Source organism: Ovis canadensis, chromosome 2 (genome assembly GCF_042477335.2).
Source record: "Ovis canadensis isolate MfBH-ARS-UI-01 breed Bighorn chromosome 2, ARS-UI_OviCan_v2, whole genome shotgun sequence".
In the NCBI taxonomy this organism is placed as follows: domain Eukaryota; kingdom Metazoa; phylum Chordata; class Mammalia; order Artiodactyla; family Bovidae; genus Ovis; species Ovis canadensis.
The window spans coordinates 208,674,773-208,695,419 of record NC_091246.1 but is presented as its reverse complement, the minus strand read 5'-3'; the positions used below and the strand labels follow the sequence as shown (position 1 = coordinate 208,695,419).

The window sequence follows — 20,647 nt, the reverse complement described above, 5'->3', positions numbered from 1 at the left end:
TTCGCCTGAGCACCCTGGGCGAGGTGGCTGCGCCTCCCTCTTTGCGCTCGCCAGACTGCCTCCAGCCTCGCTGGTCTGAGAACCCTCGGCTGCGCGAGGCCCAGAGCGAAATCAGTAAATACTTGTTGGGGTGAGAGGCTCCTTCTTTAAAGACCGTTGCTCTGTCCAGCAGTGATGAATCTAGTGTTCAGAGGATGTCTGTTACCAGAATATCTGTTTCCCGGCTTGAGGAGCCTTCTGCTTGCAGAGAGAACTGTAAAAATCCGTAAAGAAAGTAGTAAGGTGTCCTGGGATAGGAGCAGGTACAGTGAGGGCTGAAGAGGAAGGAATCTTGTCCCAAAAGTACCACTGGAGCAGGAACACTTTGATGTCATCCCACCCTGGAAGCACCAAATGAATCCTAACTGAACACAGTCACCCTGGGCCAGGGGTTGTAAAGCAGTTGCAAAACCAGGCTCCTTTGGTAGGTTTCTGTAGAAATTTCAATTTTGTGATTCTGTCCTATATAATAAGATGCCTTAAAATCTAGAAAAGGGAATTATGTATAAATGTATTTGGCTACAGACAAGACTAAGTTAGGCTGCTTCTGCCTAACAATTCTTATGTAAAATACCATAGGGAAACTGCCTGGGATAGTGTTCAGTTATCTACAATATTTGTTTTTAAATTTTTGTTAAAAATCTTACCCCCTCCCCCCGGAAGGAACTACTAAACTTTTGCTAATAAGATTTATGTAACTGACCTTTAATCCTTTTGATTGAGAGGAAGCTCAGAGTTAAAAATTCTTTGTATGGTTTTAATTTCTCGCTTTCTTTTTCTTTTATTTTCCCTGATCCAGATTCCCTATTAGTATTTATAGCTTATCATTTCTTTTATTGCATTGTTTATTGTCATTGCTTCAAATCCTCTATACAACATAGCCGACTCATTGGAAAAGACTCTGGTGCTGGAAAAGACTGAGAGCAAGAGGAGGAGGGGCAACAGACGAATAGGTGGTTGAGTGGCATTACTGACTCAATGGATATGAGTTTGAGCAAACCCAGGGAGATAGTGAAGGACAGGAAAGCCTGGCTTGCTGCAGTTCATGGGGTCGCAAAGAGTTGGACATGACTTAGCGACTAAACAACAGAATGCTGCTCTTAAAAGCATGCTTGGTAGAACTACTGATGTTTAACCTAGTGAACTGGAAATCTAGAGGAACTGTAGCAGTCCTTGGATATTTGAACCACTGTGTGGAAAAATGACTACACATGTTGTGAATAGTTTCCAGAGGTCAAGACAAGCATTTAGGATAACAGGTTTGTATTTAATGGCAGGAGAAGTGTGTCAATTAGTAAAATGATCTGGGTCTTTGGAATTAGTCAAACTTGGGTTTCGGCCCTAATACACTTTCTAATTTGTGAATTTTAGTGAGTAATTTAATATTTAACCTCATTTAACTCATCTGTAAATTGGGAGAGTTATATATATTTTAACTACCTCAGGGAGTCTTGAGGATTTACTGATCTGGTGTGCATAAAAGTGCCTTATACAATGCCTGACAAACAGCCCCTCAGAAAGCTATTTTGTACAGATAAAAAGAGAATATTTCTTAATTTAGTATAAATGTCACATAGATGCATTAAACTTTTTCTCTAATAAATCCAATTCTGCATACTAAGAAGTAGTATCATGACTAGAAAGTTGGCAAAGAACAAAAGAATATGTTCTACTGGCAATGGCCATATAAATTATAGATGAAATATTAGTGTTGCCAAAATCTGTATTGCTGTTGTTCAGTTGCCCAGTCATATCCAACTCTTTGTGATCCCCATGGACTGTAGCTCAACAGGCCTCCCTGTCCCTCACCATCTCCTGAGGTTTGCCCAAGTTCATGTCCATTGCATCAGTGAGGCCATCCAGCCATCTCATCCTCTGATGCCCTTTTCTTCTTCTGTCCTCAATCTTTCCCAGCTTCAGGGACTTTGCCAATGAGTCAGCCGTTCGCATCAGGTGACCAAAATACTGGAGCTTCAGCATCAGTCCTTCCATTGAGTATTTAAGATTGACTGGTTTGATCTCCTTGCCATCTGAGGAACTCTCAGAAGTCTTCTCCAGCACCAGAGTTCAAAAGCATCAATTCTTCAGCACTCTGCCTTCTTTACAGTCCACCTCTCACAGCCATAGGTGACTAATGGGAAACCATAGCCTTGACTCTGCAGACCTCTGTCAGCAGAGTAGTGTCTCTGCTTTTCAACGTAATGTCTAGGTTTGTCATAGCTTTCCTGCCAAGAAGCAATTGTCTTCTGATTTCATGGCTGCAGTCACCATCTGCACTAATTTAGTACCCAGGAAATCTGTCACTACTTCCATATTTTCCCCTTCTATTTGCCATGAAGTAATGGGATTGGATGCCATGATCTTAGTTTTTTCAATATTTAGTTTTAAGCCAGCTCTTTCATTCTCCTTCACTTTCATCAAGAGGCTCTTTAGTTCCTCTTTGCTTGCTGCCATTAGAGTGGTATCATCCACATATCTGAAGTTGTTGATGTTTCTCCTGCTATCTTAATTCCAGCTTGTAACTCATCCAGCCCAGCATGTGCTCAGCATATAGGTTAAATAAACAGGATGACAGCAGACAGCCCTGTCATATTCCTTTCTCAATCCTGAACCAATCAGTTGTTCCATACTGTTCTGACTGTTGCTTCTTGACCCACTACAGGTTTCTCAGGAGACAAGTAAGATGGTCTGGGATTCCCGTCTCTTCAAGAGCTTTCCACAGTTTGTTGTGATCCACACAATCAAAGGCTTTAGCATAGTCAATAAAACAGAGGTAGATGTTTTTCTGGAATTCTGTTGCTTTCTCTATGATCCGTTGGCAGTTTGATCTCTGGTTCCTCTGCCTTTTCTAAACCCAGCTTGGACATCGGGAAGTTCTTCGTTCACGTAATGCTGAAGCCTAGCATGCAAGATTTTAAGCATGACCTTACTAGCATGGGGGCTTCCAGGTGGTACTACTGGTAAAGTATCCACCTGGTAATGCAGCAGATGCAAGAGACCAGGGTTTGATCCCTCAGTTAAGAAGATCCCCTAGAGAAGGAAATGGCAACCCATTCTAGTATTCTTGCCTGGAAAAATCCCATGGGACAGAGGAGCCTGGTGGGCTATAGTCCATGGAGTTGCAGAGTCGTATACGACTGAGCACTTGTGCTTTTTTTTTTTTTTACTACCTTGGGAGATGAGTGCAATTGTCCGATGATTTGAACATTGTTTAGTACTACCCTTCTTGGGAATTGGCATGAGGATTGACCTTTTTCAGACCTGTGGCCACTGCTGGGTCTTACAGATTTCCTGACGTATTGAGTACAACACTTTGATAGCATCATTCTTTAGGGTTTTGAATAGCTCTACTGGAATTCCATTGCATCCATTAGCTTTATTGACAGCAGTACTTCTTAAGGCCCATTTGACTTCACAGTCCAGAATGTCTGGCTCTGGGTGGCTGATCACATCATCGTAGTTATCTAGGTCATTAAGATGTTTTTTGTACAGTTCTTCTATGTATTCTTTCCGTCTCTTCTTGATCTCTTCCATGTTTACTAGGTCTCTAGCGTTACTATGGTCATATAAATTATAGGTGAAATATTATTGTTGCCAAAATCTTAGCTCTCTGTACACCAATGTCAAATAGAAATACAGAGACAGAATTTTGAATGAAAGAGTATAGCTTTATTTCTTTGCCAGGCAAAGAGGGAACACCTCAACAACTGTACCCCCTTCTCTGGGGAATAGGGAGAGGTCTTCAGGGCTCATGGTCAGGGGTTTGTGATAAGGACTAAGGCAGTCTTGCATTCTTTCTTCTGCAAAGTTTCAAATGGCCTCAACACTGGATCTGGTCCTCCAAGGTTATCAGCTTATGACCTTTCTGAAATGAATGCTACAAGGGAGTGTTACAAGGGTGTTGGCAGAGGGAGCGGGGGAGGCCAGGTGCAAGATATAATTTACATAGAGAGTAACTAAGGAATTATTTTATGAAGGACAAGGCTTGTTATGGGCACTATAGATTAGAAACAGCTGAAGTAAAACCAGGATTGCTTAACTCCCACGGACCTATTCTTGGGGTTTTTATAGCTGTTGACTTTGTTTCCCTTGTTTGTTAGCATTAAAAAAATCACATTTTCCATTTCTGTTGTAACATTCCCCATTGCTGGTTTATTTGCTCCATTTCCATGGAGAAAGAGAATCAGGTTTGTTCTTTGGCTTAGGACAAAACTTTAGTTTTATTCCATTTGACAAATACCAGCTGTCCAGCCTGGGGGCCCATCTGTCTCCTACCTTATTATCTTTGAACACAAAGTATGATCCTAATAAAATTGTTATGAGGATGAAATGGGAATACATACATTCAAAAATTTTGTCTAGCACATAATAAGTACTCAAAATTTTGGCCTCTCTCTACCTCCTGCTTCTGCAGTTTAGATCTTCTCAGTCTCCGAGGCTTCCTGGCCAAAATGGCAATGGTCATTTTGCCCTTTACTGTGTCGTCATAGTAACTTTGGCTTTGTAAGATCTGCCTTTATTCATCTTGTTTGTAAAAACTCATGAACTTCTTTGGTTGCTCTCATTTTCCTGTTTGCTGGCCTGACTGAGGTCTTTTTCCCAAAACAGGTGACTCTACTTGAATTTTCCAGCTGAAGAATATGTAGTACCTTTAAAGGTAAATGAAAACTGAGACAAAATCATTTAGTGTGCTAGTTACAAAAGAAAACTTGGCAATATTTAGTAAGTTGTTGCTGCTGCTGCTGCTAAGTCACTTCAGTGTCCGACTCTGTGCAACCCCATAGACGGCAGTTATCTGCGTGCAAAGAACTGACTCATGGGGGACACAGCAGTATGACCCTCTTGTCAGGGAAAAGCATATAAATAGGATTTATCAGAGACAGGAGAGAAAAAAGTCTTTTTTTGAGTAAACTGCTGATTAACTGACAGCTAGGTGGAGTTATTAATTTGTTTCAGGCAATAAGTAGCATTGTTAAGTTCTGAAACTAGATTTTGTCAACAAAGTAAGAGTTGATCAAACTTTTGCCTGCCAAACTCTGAAATTTATTCAGTGAAGAGCTGACCATAAAGTATTGGGAGGATTCATGTTTACTATTTAATTACCGAGATACCTAGAAAGCCATATTCATAATTGTTTGTGGAGCATGCAATTTAATAGTAAAGGGATGTCCTTGAGGATTATTTGATCCAGGTTTGGACACAGTGATGTCCGCAGGCTTCCCCCAATAGACTATCTTTCTAGTGAACAGATATTAAAATCCACCAAACTATATCATTCCTTGTTTGGCTGCTCTTTTTCTAAGCTCATGTATTAATCTCCCCCTTCTAATTAATGTTGTTATCCTATAAATTGGTTAGAGTTTTTTTACCCACAAAATTGTTTTCCTGTCATTATATTTCAGTTGCCTTGATTGGGCTTGGCTTTTTCCTAATCTCAGGCATTTTGTCATCCCTTCCATTTTTCAGATAAAGAATTGAGTTACTTATTATCAAAAACATAATATTGATACAATAATGAATAATGTGTCCTTCATACTTACAGACTTTTAAAAATATTATGCAAATATATGGATTCATTATGTGAATGTTTGACTGTTGATAGGAATTTTTCATCACTTTGAGTACTTTATTGCTTTTGTTTAGGTTAGCAATGACGAGCACGCTGGAATTAAAGGAAGACAAGATGCTGAAAGTTCAATTTGTGGGAGATGATGATGTTCTTAATCACATTCTTGATAGAGAAGGAGGTACTAAATGATTATACAATGGAAGGGATGTTTATTTAATGGTTATGTATTATTTCACTTTTAAAAGTCTAATCTATTTTGAAAATATAGCACAAAGTATTTGATCTAGTAAGACTGCAAGTAAATACTACCTTAATTTTTAGTTTATTCTATTAAAACTGTATTAAAAATAGAGGGACTCCCCTGATGGTCCAGTGGTTGAGATTCTACCATGCAATGCAGGGGGCCCAGGTTCAGTCCCTGGTTGGGGAACTAAGATCCCAAAAATACAAATTTAAAAAATTAAACAAAAATAATAAAACCTCACCTCAAATGAAATGTTCAGCAATGGTGTTAAGTGATAAGATAACTGTCTACTGTAATGAAAATGTATAGTTAGTTTGAGCCCCAAAATATATAATTTCAAGGTTTTTTTTTTAACTTATACAAACTTACACAAACTGTGATTTCTGTTGAATCAAAGAGAAAACACCGAGTTTTTTCTCAGCTTTTAAATAACAACAATGAAATGGTGTAGTTTATTTATTTAACTGTAATGTTTACATTTAAAAGAATTCATACCTGTCATGTTCTAATTCTTTGAATGTTTATATAGGACCTAAAATAAAAAAGGAGCGAGCCCAGCTTTTGGTCAACACACAAAAAATAATAAAGAAGCCAGAAAATGAGTTGGAGGAAGATGACCAGGAAGTTTTAAAAGATCAGAACTATGTTGAAGTTTTAGGACAAGATGTTCAAGGTATTTGCAGGGTAGGGGTGGTGGAGTTGGGAATGTACCCTCAAATTTCTGCAGGTAGCTGAAATTGCTCTGCAGGTTATGTAAAAGTAGTCCTGTTGGTTAGGTAGCATTTTGCTACAATTTTTTACCAATTTTTAAAATTTTAAAATACACATGTTAATAACATTTGCCATCTTTACCAATTTAAGTGTACAATTTAGTTATATTAAATATATTCATAATATTGTGCTATCATCACCATTGTCCACCTCCAAAACACTTTTATCTGGTGTGCTATATTATTTCTCATCAGAAAAGCATTCCTTCAGATTCTTTCTCTGCAGTTGGAAAGATTGAAGCACTGAGTTTCTACTATAGACTTGTTCTTACTTTAAGAAAGATACAGTCTACTGACCTAGCACTTTAAATATATTTTTTAAAAGATATTTGTACTTTCAACTAATTTGGAATAATTTCATAAAACAAGTCACTTTATTATTACCTTGGTCATCTTTACAGAAATAGATAGAAGGATTATTCCAAGAAGTAATGTGTTCCAACTAGGCATGCTAGTGTTATGCTTTTTTATACCTAAGCCAGATTCCTGCCAGATTATGCTTAAAAATGTTAGGCTTGAATTATAATTTACTTAAAAATGTTTACTTAAAATTTAAGTAAGTTATAATTTACTTAAAAATGTTCGGCTTGAATTATAATTTGCTTAAGACTCAAAGAGCACAGATTTATATTCCAGTGCAAGGAGCATGGACCTACTTAAGTTGACTTAAAAAAAAATTATGATCAAGGAACAAAATCAGTACTGTTGGGCACTAGGGGCATTGGATCTAGGAGCAGGGTTTTTGCTGCCTCAGGTCTTCTGGTCTCCCCCATGTCATCTCTGTGTGCCAGTTCTGTCCTGTTGATGCCACCTGCCTCCCTGATGTGCATGTCTTTTACTGTCTCACACTTGACTTATAAGTGGTCATTGTGACTACTCCTGACCTTTTTGTCACTTCTTGAGTGATACTGCTTTTGGATTTTTTTCCCAGTGTTAAATGACATGATGCAAAAAATGACCACCACCCCTCAGTAGGCTTAGCAGGCAGGGTAGATTGTCATAAAAGTGTCCCTAACTAGACAGTTGACACTTTTAGCAGTTATTATTTTTAAAGGGAAAATTAAAGAATGAAATTAAGTCAGGGTCTTTGTTGAGAGAAAGAGAACTTCTATCATATGACTATTTTTGAGTGTATTTTTGTGTATCTGTGAATAACATGTTTTCTGTGTTTTAAAATTTAAACAGTATCATGGTCTATTGTGTATTTTAAACATTTTATTTATAAACACATATTGTTGAACCTTTATAAGACAGTGAGGGGTATATATCCTAAGTTTTTAGGTAAAATTTTACCTTTTTTTTCTGTTAATTAACCTCACTCATTTTTCTTGCATTCTTTTTTTATGTTGCATTTTTTTCTTTCAGAATCCTTGAAAAATGGCTCTGCTACAGATGGTGGGAATAAAGTTTATCCTTTTCAGAATAGAAAACATCCTGAAAAGATGGCTAAATTAGGTATGTTGCTTTTCTGATTTCTATAATGATTATTCATCTTTTCTAAGAAGGTGTGTTTAACCACATTTCCCACAGTTATCACCCCATTGCTTTCACTAAAAGAATGATGAGGGCTGTCATTTTATATTACATATTCAAGCATACTTAAAGTCATTAGTATTTTTCATATTCAGATGTCTTCTGTTCTTAGCTAGGTTCTAAGTTTATAGAAATCCTGTCTTAGATTACTCCCCACAACATCTAGCACAGGTTCTTAACATTTACTTCTTTTGTTAAGTGAGTGACTTAAGTTGCACAGAAATATTCTGAATTTATTGAAAATAAGAAATTTACACTATATGTAGAAGAAAAATGTTGTTTGTACTAGAGAAAATCATTTATATAAAATTGTTAGGAATGAGCTGTTCTAATAGTTTTCTTACCCAGGTTACCACTTACACTAATACACGTGAATTACTGAGTTTCAGAGAACTAGACTATAGTTAGATCCTGTGGCATGAGGGATCATCAGTTTTGACTGTTTTGAGGAAAGGAAATAACATGTGAAAGCACTTTAAAATTAAGGCGGTCCATAAGTATATGAAAGCTTGAGAATACCAAAAAGTTAAGAGCAAAGGAATAATAATTAACTGCCTGGCAAAATGTAGTTGTTTGTATTAATATAAAAAGACTTATATCTATAATTGTAGGACATCTATATGTATATGTCTTAGGTGGCATATTTTTATATAGTCATTGTAACCAATGATCATTTAAACGTTCAAGGTTAAATCACACATGTTGAGTGTTAAAACTGATGAGGGACATATAAAAAGTAATTATATTGGTAAGACCTGTGCTTCTGAACATAATAAAATTTTAAACATTTGCAAAATTCAGTTTTCTGAAAGATACTACATGCATCATTAATTTTGATTCTAACATGGCACATACAATAATTTACACTAATTGATATTTTTCTTAGAGTTTATTATCTACATCAAGAAATTTTTTAAAAAATTTATACAAATAAACATTATTTCCCTGGTGGTCCAGTGTTTAGGACTCTGCACTCCCCGTGCAGAGGGCACAGATTCCAATCCCTAGTTGGGGAACTAAGATCCCACATGCTGTACAATTAGGCCAAAAAACTGAAAAGAAAATAGGTACTAACCTATAGTAGAGGAAATGTTCAGTATCCTCAGGGGCATCCTTGCCAGCAAGCTAGGTGAAGGGAAACTTGGTATGACCATAAGTATGTAATTATTTCTGCACTGTTCGTGATGTAAGTTAAATACACAGTTAATGTTCTAGGAGACCCTAGATGATCAAAAATAAAAAGACCAAATGAACTTATTTACAAAACAGAAATGTAACTAACTTATGTTTACCAAAAGGAAAAGTTGGGAGAAGGATAAATTAGGAGTCTGGAATTAACAGATACACACTAATACATAGAAAATAGGTAAACAACAAGGACTTATAGCACAGGAAACTATGTTCAATATTTTGTAATAACCTGTATGTGAAAAGAATCTGAAAAAGAAAATAATCACTTTGCTGTGTACCTGAAATTAACACACCATTTTAAATCAACTGTACTTCAATACAAAAGAAATTTAAATTTTTTTGATCTGTAAAAATGACTGAATTCTATGTTGGATCTCCGAGAAACCAGAGGAAAATCCTGAAATAATTATTAGAGGAAAGATCAGATAGACACCAACGGAGAAGGCAATGGCACCCCACTCCAGTACTCTTGCCTGGAAAATCCCATGGACGAAGGATTCGACCCCATGGCCATGGGGTCACTAAGAGTTGGACAGGACTGAGCAACTTCACTTTCACTTTTCACTTTCATGCATTGGAGAAGGAAATGGCAACCCACTCCACTGTTCTTGCCTGGAGAATCCCAGGGACAGGGGAGCCTGGTGGGCTCCCGTCTGTGGGGTCGCACAGAGTCGGACACAACTGAAGCGACTTAGCAGCAGCAGCAGCAGCAGATAGACACTAAAGCCAAAATGAAACCTTAAGGCCAGTGGGGCATTGGAGAAAGAGGAGAACTAATAGTGGAAAGAATAATGGAACCTCAGTGGAGTCATCAAGTAGAAGTTCCCTGAGTGTGTACTTAACATCCACAAAGCTGCAGTGATACACTTCTTCTATCTGTATGCACTGTGAGGAACTTAAGTATTGTTATGATAGGCATTTCTCTCACCACATCTGAAAGAAAGATGCAGTCATGAAAAGATAGTTTTTTGGATAATATGACTGATCATACTTTCCAAAAATCTGTGTTTAGTTATGATGCTCTTTGACTCATTAACTATTGTTGCTGATTGGGTTTACATCTAAACATATCGATAAAATAGAATGCCTTCATATTTTTGAATAAGTGATCGGTCAGAAAATCGATATTACTCTGAGTATAAAAGATGATTAAATATAATTGCACTAACCAAGATATAGTTGGGCTAGAAATTGAGTAGGAGTTAGTTTAGAAGGCTTTGTGAACTACAGAGAACACTTGCGAAATTGAAATTAGTTTGTTCAGATAGGATCAGATAAAATCTGATGAGAAGTTATTTTTAGGCAGAGAGGAATTTTTTTTAATTAATTGATATTTGGCTGCACTGGGGCTTCATTGCTGTGCTCGGGCTTCTCATTGCGGTGTCTTGTTGTAGAGCACGAGCTCTAAAGAGTGCAGGCTTAAGTAGCGGCAGCACGCGGGCTCAGTAGTTGGGGCTCAAGGGCTCTAGCGTGTGGGCTCAGTGGTTGTGGTGCATGGGCTTAGTTGCTGTGGGACATGTGGAACCTTCTCAGACCAGGGATTGAACATATGTCCCCTGCATTGGCAGGTGGATTCTTATCCACTGCACCCGCAGGTAAGTCCCAAAGAGAAATTTTACTTTAAAATTTTGACTATGTTGCAGACCACTCGTTGTGTAAATATACAGTACAAATGAATAAGAAAAATGAAAATTAAAATATATCCCCCAGTTTTTTATTACGGAAATTAATATCCACACATGGGTGACTCTCTTGTTCCTTTTCCTCTTTAATTCTTCCTTTTTCCCTTTTTTAATTTAAAGTCATTTATAAGCAGAGAAATTCTATGTTTTAAAACCAAAACTATTTCAGCCAAGTTACTGTGTACTTTTGTGGCTTTTTGTGATGTGAAAGTTTTTTTTCCTATATTGTGGATCAGCAGCCTTTAATGCAAACTTGGCCTACTTTTCTGGTGTAAAGAGAAGGCCAGGCCTGAGCCTTAGGTAGATTGCTTGGGAGAATGAGGACAGTGAAGAAGAGATGGAATAGCTACCAACAGTAGCCAGGGAGCAGGATAAAACCATGGAATCCAGATGGAGGAATAATTTCAAAGAAACATTTTGTAAACTGTAATGAATGATACGGAGGACTGAGGAGGTTAAGAAAAAAGTAGCCAGTGCATATGTGGGGACTGCATAAATATCTTGGGTCAGTTCCAAGATTGGAGGATAAAGCTGTGTGAATTAGGTTAAAAAGAGTTTGAGTCAGTAAAATGGTTTTAACCTAACAAATCCAACTATATTTTGTCTTTAAAAAAAAAGATAATTTAAATAGTGTATACTTATTTCCTCAGTGAACAGTGTTCCAGTGTGTGTTATTGGGGAAATGTAAATCTGTTCCTTCAGTTCCTGTGTGCCTATTACAGTGAGAGAATGTGAGCATCTTTAACATTTGTATTTTTATTTTAAATGGCCCCTGCTGTTCAGAAGCCAGGTATTTCATCTGATGCTCAGTTGAAGAAATGCCCTGTTTAATGCTATATCATATTTTATACATTATTAACATGTATTATAGAGTTTTAGACATAAGTAATAAAGTAAACCACGCTTTTGGGGAGATTTAAGAGCTTTAAAATCATTATAATTTTAAACCTTTACAGTTTTAACTTTTAATCCCACTTTCTGGCCATTCTTTCCTATGCCCTTGCAAAGGTGTTCCTTAAGTATAATAGTAGAGAAATGGAAGAACTATAGGCCTGCCAGTGGAGAGGAGAGGGAGAGAATATGATGATTAGAGAAACCAGCAAGGTCAAAGTTAGCTCTTTATTTGCTTTTGTGTTTTGGTGTTTTGGTTTTTTTTTTTTTTAGCAAGACCTTGAAGAAAGACTTGAAGATGCTTGGAAAACAGTGAGTAAAGGTGAAAGCAGTTCTACTCTTAACATGGCTGGGTTTATTTATCTTTCTGATAATAGTAGCAGCAAGTTTGTTTTTTTTTTAATTTATGTAAGTGAAATAAAGATACTTTCCCTCTTAATCTGTTATACATTTAAAAAAATATTTTATGTATTTCTTTTGTCTATTTACAGCTTCCAAACTAGCGAAAACACCAAGAAAAAGTGTTTCGCTCAATAAGAATGATCCTGAAATTACAATAGACATTCCTCAGTGTAGCAAGGGTAAGATTTTACCTCAGTTGTTTAAGAAGAGCTTTCAGAGTTGCTTCAAATTATAGCATGAAGTGAAGTGAAGTGAAGTTGCTCAGTCGTGTCCGACTCTTTGTGACCCCATAGACTGTAGCCTACCAGGCTCCTCTGTCCATGGAATTTTCCAGACAATAGAACTGGAGTGTATTGCCATTTCCTTCTCCAGCGGATCTTCCCAACCCAGGGATCGAACCTGGGTCTCCCGCATTGAAGTATACCACTTTATTTTTGGTCTAAGTGCATGTTCATATATTTTCTTTTCTGTTCTGAAAATGCATTCGGCAGATGCAGTTAATACCCCAACCTATGTGCTTTAGTGTATTTAGCAAAAATACAAAAAGTAAGGGGCAAAAAGATCTGTGCGGGTTGAACTTTTACAAATTGATAGAGACAATAAATACTGTTGTCAATTGCCTAGTTTAGCCAAATGTTTGTGGAAGATTTGCTTTGGCAAATGCTATTTGAAATAAGGTTTTGGGGATTTGTAAGTCTTATAGTTTGTGGAGAATTGTGGAGCAGTTGTTTTTGAATAGCCCATTCCAACTAGATTAAATAGTGTGCTATTAAAGTAATGAGCTGGGTATTCCCTCATGGTCCAGCGGTTAGGGCTTCACACTTCCACTGCTGGGGCCTGGGTTTGATCCCTGGTTGGGGAACTAAGATCTCACAAGACACATGACATGGCTAAAATAAATAAATAAAAATAAAATAAACAATGAAAAGATGTAGTTTTTCTTGTTACATGAATGCTACAGAAATGTCATTAATGAGAGCAATCATAAAATTAATAAGAACAGTTCAGCCTCTAGTGGAGATATAATTAATTGAGAATTCAGTAATATAGTGGCTTCTGGATAGAACCTGCAACTTTGCTTTTAATGAAACTAGGTTTTTATGGAACATGAAGTATTTGTAGTGAGTAATGGCTTTTTGTTTCATTCTTTAGGGCATTCTGCTTCAGACAAATCTCAGTTGAAGGTAAGCAATTGACTAAAAATAAGCAAAAACCATAGTGTTATAAAGTAAGACATGAAAAATAACCATTTCACCTGTTAATTTAGACAGTACTTTATCATTTACAAGTATCTGCTAATTAAATACCTAACTTATAGATGAAGAATGTGAGGTTCAGAGAAGTGAAGTGACTTGTCTAAACTCACCAAACTAGGAAAGGGACAAGCTGGAAAATGAAGCCAGGTTTTCTGGCCCCAACTGTCCTGCCTGTTCTGTGTCAGAACTATCCCTGGGTATTTTCATCAAGCAGAGTTGGCTTGGAAATTTTACGGTTTGGTTTGGTGTTGCTTTTATATATAATGTGTTTTTTTTGGGTGGGGATGGGGGTTAATCCCCAAATCCACTAAATCCATTCATCTATCCCCTTACCATTTATGTTTGAAACCTAAGTTGTCTTTGGTTAATTCATTCCAGGGTAGCAGACAGTAATGAAAAGTTTATCCTCTCCTTTGTGTTTTTCTGGTTTTGTTCTTTCATAATACTTCGTCAAGTGGCCCTGCCTAGATGTGGGCAAGCCCAGGTAGGCATGGATAAATCCAGGATAATGAATATGTGAGTGGTGAGTGTTTCCAGGCCTAGGTGGCTATAGATTTAGACATGTCTGGACTTATGTACAGGCTCAGTTCTGGGAACCCCTCATAAAATTTTGAGTATAGACATTCAGGGCCATGGTTATAGCCTGTGCAGGAATGTCCTATTTTAGGCAAGTATAGGTGTGAGACTAGACATGTCAGAGCCTCCCGTGCCTTTGATACTGCTTTTTTCCCCCATATTATATCTTGTATAACTATAAAAGAATAAAGCTCATTCTCTCCAGTACTCTTGCCTGGAAAATCCCATGGATGGAGGAGCCTGGTAGGCTACAGTCCATGGGGTTGCAAAGAGTCGGACATGACTGAGCGACTTCACTTCACTTCACAATCCAGTCAGTGTTTTAGATAAATCAGCACATTCTTTTTCAAGTTGTGGATCACAACTTAGTGGATCTTGTTGATTCCCTAAAACATGGTCAGAAAACCTGTTAACCAGTGGTATTATACCCACCGCAGTAAGAGACCATCACCCTGAGAGAGTCTTAGTGTTTTGTCTCAGAAGGGGTCAATCAGAGAATATGTATAGGGCTTTGGGATCTGGCCTCAGGGTTTTAAGGCACATCTGTCAAGATGGGAAACTGATCTGTATTAGACAAAAATTCATGGCATAATATTTTAGGATTAGTGGATACAGTGAGGAGAAGGTTTTAAACTGAGTTTCGTCCAGGGTAGCAGACAATAATTGAAATTTACTTATCAAAATTTGAGTTTTGATAAGTAAACAAGCATTTGATAAGAAACAAGTAAGCAAGCTGTTTGCCCTGGTTAGTAATCTGCTATCCTAATGGGAGAATAGATTGCCCAGATGAGCAAACTGTCAAGATAAATTATTTGCAGAAATTTCTGTAGGAAACAGTGAAGTTATTTACTAGTTTATAGCCTTACCTTTTTGAGCAAGAATTTTCTGAAATGATTATTTTGACACAGATGTCCTCAGACCTGATAAATAAGCTCTGTGGATATAGGTTGTCTCAGTTCTCAATCCAGAAATCAGTTTGGTAGGACATGATCTACAATTTTTAAAAAATGAAATAGGATAAAACAGGAAATTTCTGTATTATAAGTATTATCATAATTTAACTCAGTTATATATGCACATGTGTACTGGATCAAGGTAGCCAAATATTTTTTAAAAATTAAGGATCTGTATCAAAAAAGTTTAAAATATACAGTGATATATTTTATAAACCCGTGGATCAGATCAGCTATTATAATACTACTATTAATATCCTGAATCAAAATTTAGTTATATTTATAACTAGTGCCATCGACTTATCACAAGACAGCAGACTTATATTTTGTGTCATATATTCATGTTGCCAAAAAAAAGGGTGTTTTATCTTTTATCATCAATAGTGTTACCATGTATACAACCATAGGCATTTTATTGTGCAGAAATTGAATAGTGTTAAAGTATTAGATTTTATAAAGAAAAGAAAAACGTGTTATATCACTATAGATGTTTAAAAAATTAAGAGTACAGAAGTAAGAAGTAGAAACCTCTGTGTCTGTCCTCACAGACTGTTTTTACTTCTGGCCATGCTGGGCCTTTGCTGGGGCACACAGGCTCTCCAGTTGCAGGGCCTGGACTTCTCTAGTTGGGGCATGCAGGCTTAGTTGCCCCACAGCATGTGGGATCTTAGTTCCCCGACAGAGGGTGCAGCCCATGTCTCCTGCATTTTGGAAGGCAGATTTCTTTACTACTGGACCACCAGGGAAGACTCCTCACAGACTACTTTAACACCAGTAAATTTTTTGTGCATTAAAAGACCCATTGCCGTATCAGTTCAGTTCAGTTCAGTCGCTCAGTCGTGTCCAACTCTTTGCGACCCCATGAATCGCAGCACGCCAGGCCTCTAGGAATCCCATTTAAACAAATCCCATTTGCTTACTCATCATCACTGAACAGTATTACCTCTTAAAAAAAAATATTCTGCTAATCTGATAGGTGAAGAATGGTTCAAACACTGATAAATTTTTCTTTACATAATAATAGAAGTCCATACTTTATAGATATCTGGAATACAACTTATAGAATCACTCTAAGAATCCTTTGGAATTTGTTTGTATCATTTTTGTTGTTATAGTCTTTTTTCCCCCAATAAAGTCATTTGTCATTGTCTTCTAGTTCCAGGAGGTAGCTCCTCTAGTTCTAATGTCATCTATTGAAAACAAAATATTTTTTTCTTTCCAGCCTTTCTTGCACCCAGATCCATCATTAATTTCCATGTCATCATTATTATTTGACTATTGAAAACTATGTTGCTTTTTTATTTTTGAACAGAACAATGATAAAAGTGAATTTCTGTCAACAGCACCTCGTGGGCTAAGGAAGAGATTAATAGGTGTGTATTTCTTTTAACACTGAGTATTTAATAAAAAAAAGCATCTAAACAAGAGGCAATAATGGTTAAATATACAGGTTCTAGCCTTAGAATGCTTACTTTTTCTTTGGCCTGTCACAGGGACTTCTCTGTGTCTCAATTCTTTTCATTTGTGAAATAGGGACAACAGTGGTACCAACCTCAGAGTTATTTTGAGATTCATTGAAATAAAGAATGTCAAATGTGCTTAGTAGTGCTTGACCACGATATATTCTTAACAGGTGTTAGCTATTAGTATCTCTTATTATTATAACTACTTACTGCTGTTTCTTTCCATGATGGAAAGGATATGGTCATGTCTTCAGTTGAACTGTAAATCCGTTAAGGGCAAGGACTATATCTTATATTTTAACTCTTAACACTTAGCACCATGTCTTTGACATTACAGTCAGTGGATATTAAGGTTAGTTAAAATTCTTCTTCAATATAATAACATGCTTTCTGGTTTATTTGCCTAAGACAGTGTTAGAAATGGTTCTGTTGATTTATTTAGAAGTTTTATATTGGAATAATTCAAAATATTCAGTTATACTGAATACTATACAAAGCCAAGTAAACAAACATGAGTCCCACCTTTGGGGAAATTAAAAGTGTTTTGGTTTTTTTTTGTTTTGGGTTTTTTGGGGTTTTTTTGCAGCACTGTATGGTTTGCAGGATCTTAGTTCCCTGACCAGGGATTGAACCCGGGCCACCGCAGTGAAAATGTGGAACCCAAACTACTGGAACTACAGGGAACTCCCTGTTTTGGGGTTTTTAAATGTTTAACTTTGGGGCAGATTTCTTGTTGACCTTGATTTCCTAAAGATATCAGTGCCTTTCTTGGGGTTGACTCCTTGACAATATTAGCTGACATTGTTAAGTCCATGCCTCGTAGCCGTTCTTTTCAAGGTATAAAGTCGATGCTACATTTCTAATCAACATAAAATTTATAATACTAAATTAGTGAATATCTGAAGTAGTAAAAGATGATATGTACAATTGTTATTATTATTTTATGTCAAATACATCCCACATCTTAATTTCCTCCTTACTCCACAGAAGAATCTTTTTTAGAGAGAAGGTGAACATCCTTTTCCTTCTCAATAACCATCAAATAAATACACCAACACGTATGATGTATTCATGTAGATAGGATAAAGACATTGTCTGGTACCTCCTACCACTTCTAACCCATGCATCTACCATGGGCAGTAATCACCACAAATTGAATCTTCTAAGCTATATATGCCCACAAAATCAAGCCTTTTTTTTTTTCTTTTTCAGTATCTATATTTGTTACATGCTGACTGGATATTCTGAAGTATATCTACTCTTCAAAATAAATAGTGATTTGCTTAAAATTATTTCTTTTGGAATTTAACCTTTTATGATAGTTTTATACTTATTGAGTGTAAAAACTAGTTTTATCCTTACTTTATGATTATAAAACTAGCTTTATTATTTCTACAGAGTGGTTGGGGTCATTATGGTTTGTTTAAAAATATAACTTTTATATCAACTCTGGGATGGATTGTGCCTATGTATTAGTAGTCCTTAAAGTAGTGACTGTCATATATTGAGTGCTCTGTCAGTAGGATGGCATTTTCAATGGGCAGCAATGGAAAACTCTATAACAATTGCTTAAGACATTGAAGTATCTCATATCAGAAGTCTAGAGATACACAGTTCATGGTTGATGTAGTGACTCAACAGTATCATGAAGGATCTTCCTGTTCTTCCTGTCTTTTTGCTTTATCGCTGGCATTTTTCATCTTTAGTTTTGATATTTTATATTGCAAAATGGCTTCCATAGCTTTAAGCTATGGGTATAAGCCTTTGGGACCCCATGGACTGCAGCCCACCAGACTCCTCTGCCCATGGAGTTTTCCAGGCAAAAGTACTGGAGTAGATTGCCATTTCCTCTTCCAGAGGAAGCTGACCTAGGGATCAAAGCTGTGTCTTCCTTCATTGGCAAGCAGATTCTTTACCCACCGAGCTACCAAGGGGCTTTCCTTTCGTAACTGAGGAGAATCTTTCCCAAAAGCTTCCAGCAAATTTTCCTTCAAGTTTCATCAGTTAAGTGTTTACGTAGCCGATTCTGGTAGCAAAGCAGGCTGAGAGAGCATGTATTGGGCAAAGGAAAAGACAGTTAAATTTACTGTGATTATTTATTCCTTAGCACATTACCACATTTTACAGTGAATTCTATTAGCAAGGAAGAAGGAAAGAGCATAGTAGGTATGATTGACAATTTCTGCCTCAGTTCCTATGTGTTAGGCATTGTTAGTTCTTTATATGCATTTCAATGTAATCTTCACATTGTTTTATTAAATAAGCATTGGTAGCCTCATTTGATAAATGAGGAAACTAGTGCTCATAAAACTTACAAAACTAGCTCTGGTGAGATCATCATCATGTAATGGCACAATCAGAAGTCACAGTTTCTTACTTCAATGCGCACACTTCCCTAATACCCTACAGTGTCTCTCTTGTCAAGCTGTCCAGTTTTCCCAATTACTTCTTCCCCCACAGTTCCACGGTCTCATTCTGACAGTGAAAGTGAATATTCAGCTTCCAACTCAGAGGATGATGAAGGGGTCGCACAGGAATATGAAGAGGACACTAATGAAGACATATTGAGCCAAAAGATTCAAGCTCAGAATAGAGTAGTTTCAGCTCCTGTTTGCAAAGGAACCCCTTCTAAGAAAATGAAGAGAAAGAAAACAGTAAGTGAAGAGAGAACTTTAACCTGAAAGAAAAATTAGTAATATCTCAAAGATAAGCTACCTAAAAGATCCAAATGGGAGGATCAGCACAATATTTTTACTTTACTTTTCTACGTTTTCTCAGCCTTTCACATAAATTCCCACATGTGTATTTCTGAACTTTGTATCCTGGCCTCTCTCTCTCCGTCTCCATATATCAATACCATAGCATGCTAAAGTTGGCAATTCAGTTGACTGAAAAAGAGCTTTTCAATAAATACTAGTTGGATAATTGAAGGCAAGCCTTCTCAGTATATACCTTTTTATATAGTTTTATTTTGTAACACTGTTGATGTACTCAGGTTAGTGTAAATATATAATAAATGCTGTGACTCTGGATCCAGGTTGAGTTGTTTGGGGAATACTGCGTATATCATGGCCTGAGAAAGGGCTAATTATCCTCTCGTTCTCTGTAAAAACTCAGAGCAGAGCCTACTGCTTGATAGCTTTCCATTCCTTCCTTCCTTTCATAGAGGTCAGTCATGCCCCAAATCAATAGAATACGTGGTCAGTCATCTTACTGAAACAGTAAGCAAGTCTTTTATTTTAACCTTGGTGTTGATATCTTTCTCATTTTCACAGTCCTTCACCTGTACTAAGTAAAGAATTTGCTAGGACTGTGTGAGGCAAAACAAAGGTCCTAATATATAAAACCTTTTTTTTTCTGTAAGTCTGAATGGGAATTATATGTTGAAATTTAGGAATTGTTTTTGGACAGACTACTACAAACTAGTCACTTTCTTCAACTTTTATGATCCTAAGTGTTACTTAGTTTTATCACTGGAATTGATTTTGCTTGGTCCTTAATCAGTGTTGTTGCTTCAAAAAGAAAATACTGACTGCCAAATAAAGAATTTCACTTACCCTGTTTTACACTGCTGTTACTATCTAGTTTTGATATAAAACAAATATCTGAAACTAAGAACTGACTTTGCTTTGTCCACTTTCAGAGTCACTTAGTAGAAGAATATTTTGAAGCCCACAGCAGTTCTAAAGTTTTAACCTCTGATAGGACACTGCAGAAACTAAAGAGGGCTAAATTGGATCAGGTAAGTTGCAATGAAGGCTACTTCTAAATTTTTCTTATTGTGAGCTGAAAAATACGCTACATAAGCAGCAAAATCTGAAGAGTACTATAATTATGTTTTTCTCTTATTTGTCATTTCTTCAGGACCTACAGTAATCATCAGGGTCATAGTTTCTTTTTTTATTTTATTGACATATATATACTTGATTTACAATGTTGTATTAATTTCTACTGTGCAACAAAGTGATTCAGTTATACATCTATATATATTTTCACATTCTTTTCAGTATGGTTTATCACGATACTGAATATAGTTCCCTGTGCAGGGTCATAGTTTCTTTGAAATCCATGTGCCATT

General features: G+C 36.7%; 1 protein-coding gene across 2 annotated transcripts in view; it reads left to right on the top strand.

The window, feature by feature from the left end:
- The window catches only part of ORC2 (origin recognition complex subunit 2), a 39,347-nt gene that overhangs the window by 913 nt on the left and 17,787 nt on the right, over window positions 1-20,647 (top strand). Inside the window, exons 2-10 of one of the 2 annotated variants that reach the window (XM_069577977.1) lie at window positions 4,648-4,696; window positions 5,683-5,786; window positions 6,382-6,525; window positions 7,988-8,077; window positions 12,411-12,500; window positions 13,474-13,505; window positions 16,419-16,479; window positions 19,030-19,223; window positions 20,213-20,311. In XM_069577977.1, the coding sequence (XP_069434078.1) occupies window positions 5,690-5,786; window positions 6,382-6,525; window positions 7,988-8,077; window positions 12,411-12,500; window positions 13,474-13,505; window positions 16,419-16,479; window positions 19,030-19,223; window positions 20,213-20,311 (807 nt within the window). In that variant the 5' untranslated portion in view covers window positions 4,648-4,696; window positions 5,683-5,689. The remainder of the gene's footprint in view (window positions 1-4,647; window positions 4,697-5,682; window positions 5,787-6,381; window positions 6,526-7,987; window positions 8,078-12,410; window positions 12,501-13,473; window positions 13,506-16,418; window positions 16,480-19,029; window positions 19,224-20,212; window positions 20,312-20,647) is intronic. The other variant, XM_069577978.1, reaches the window with a different exon arrangement.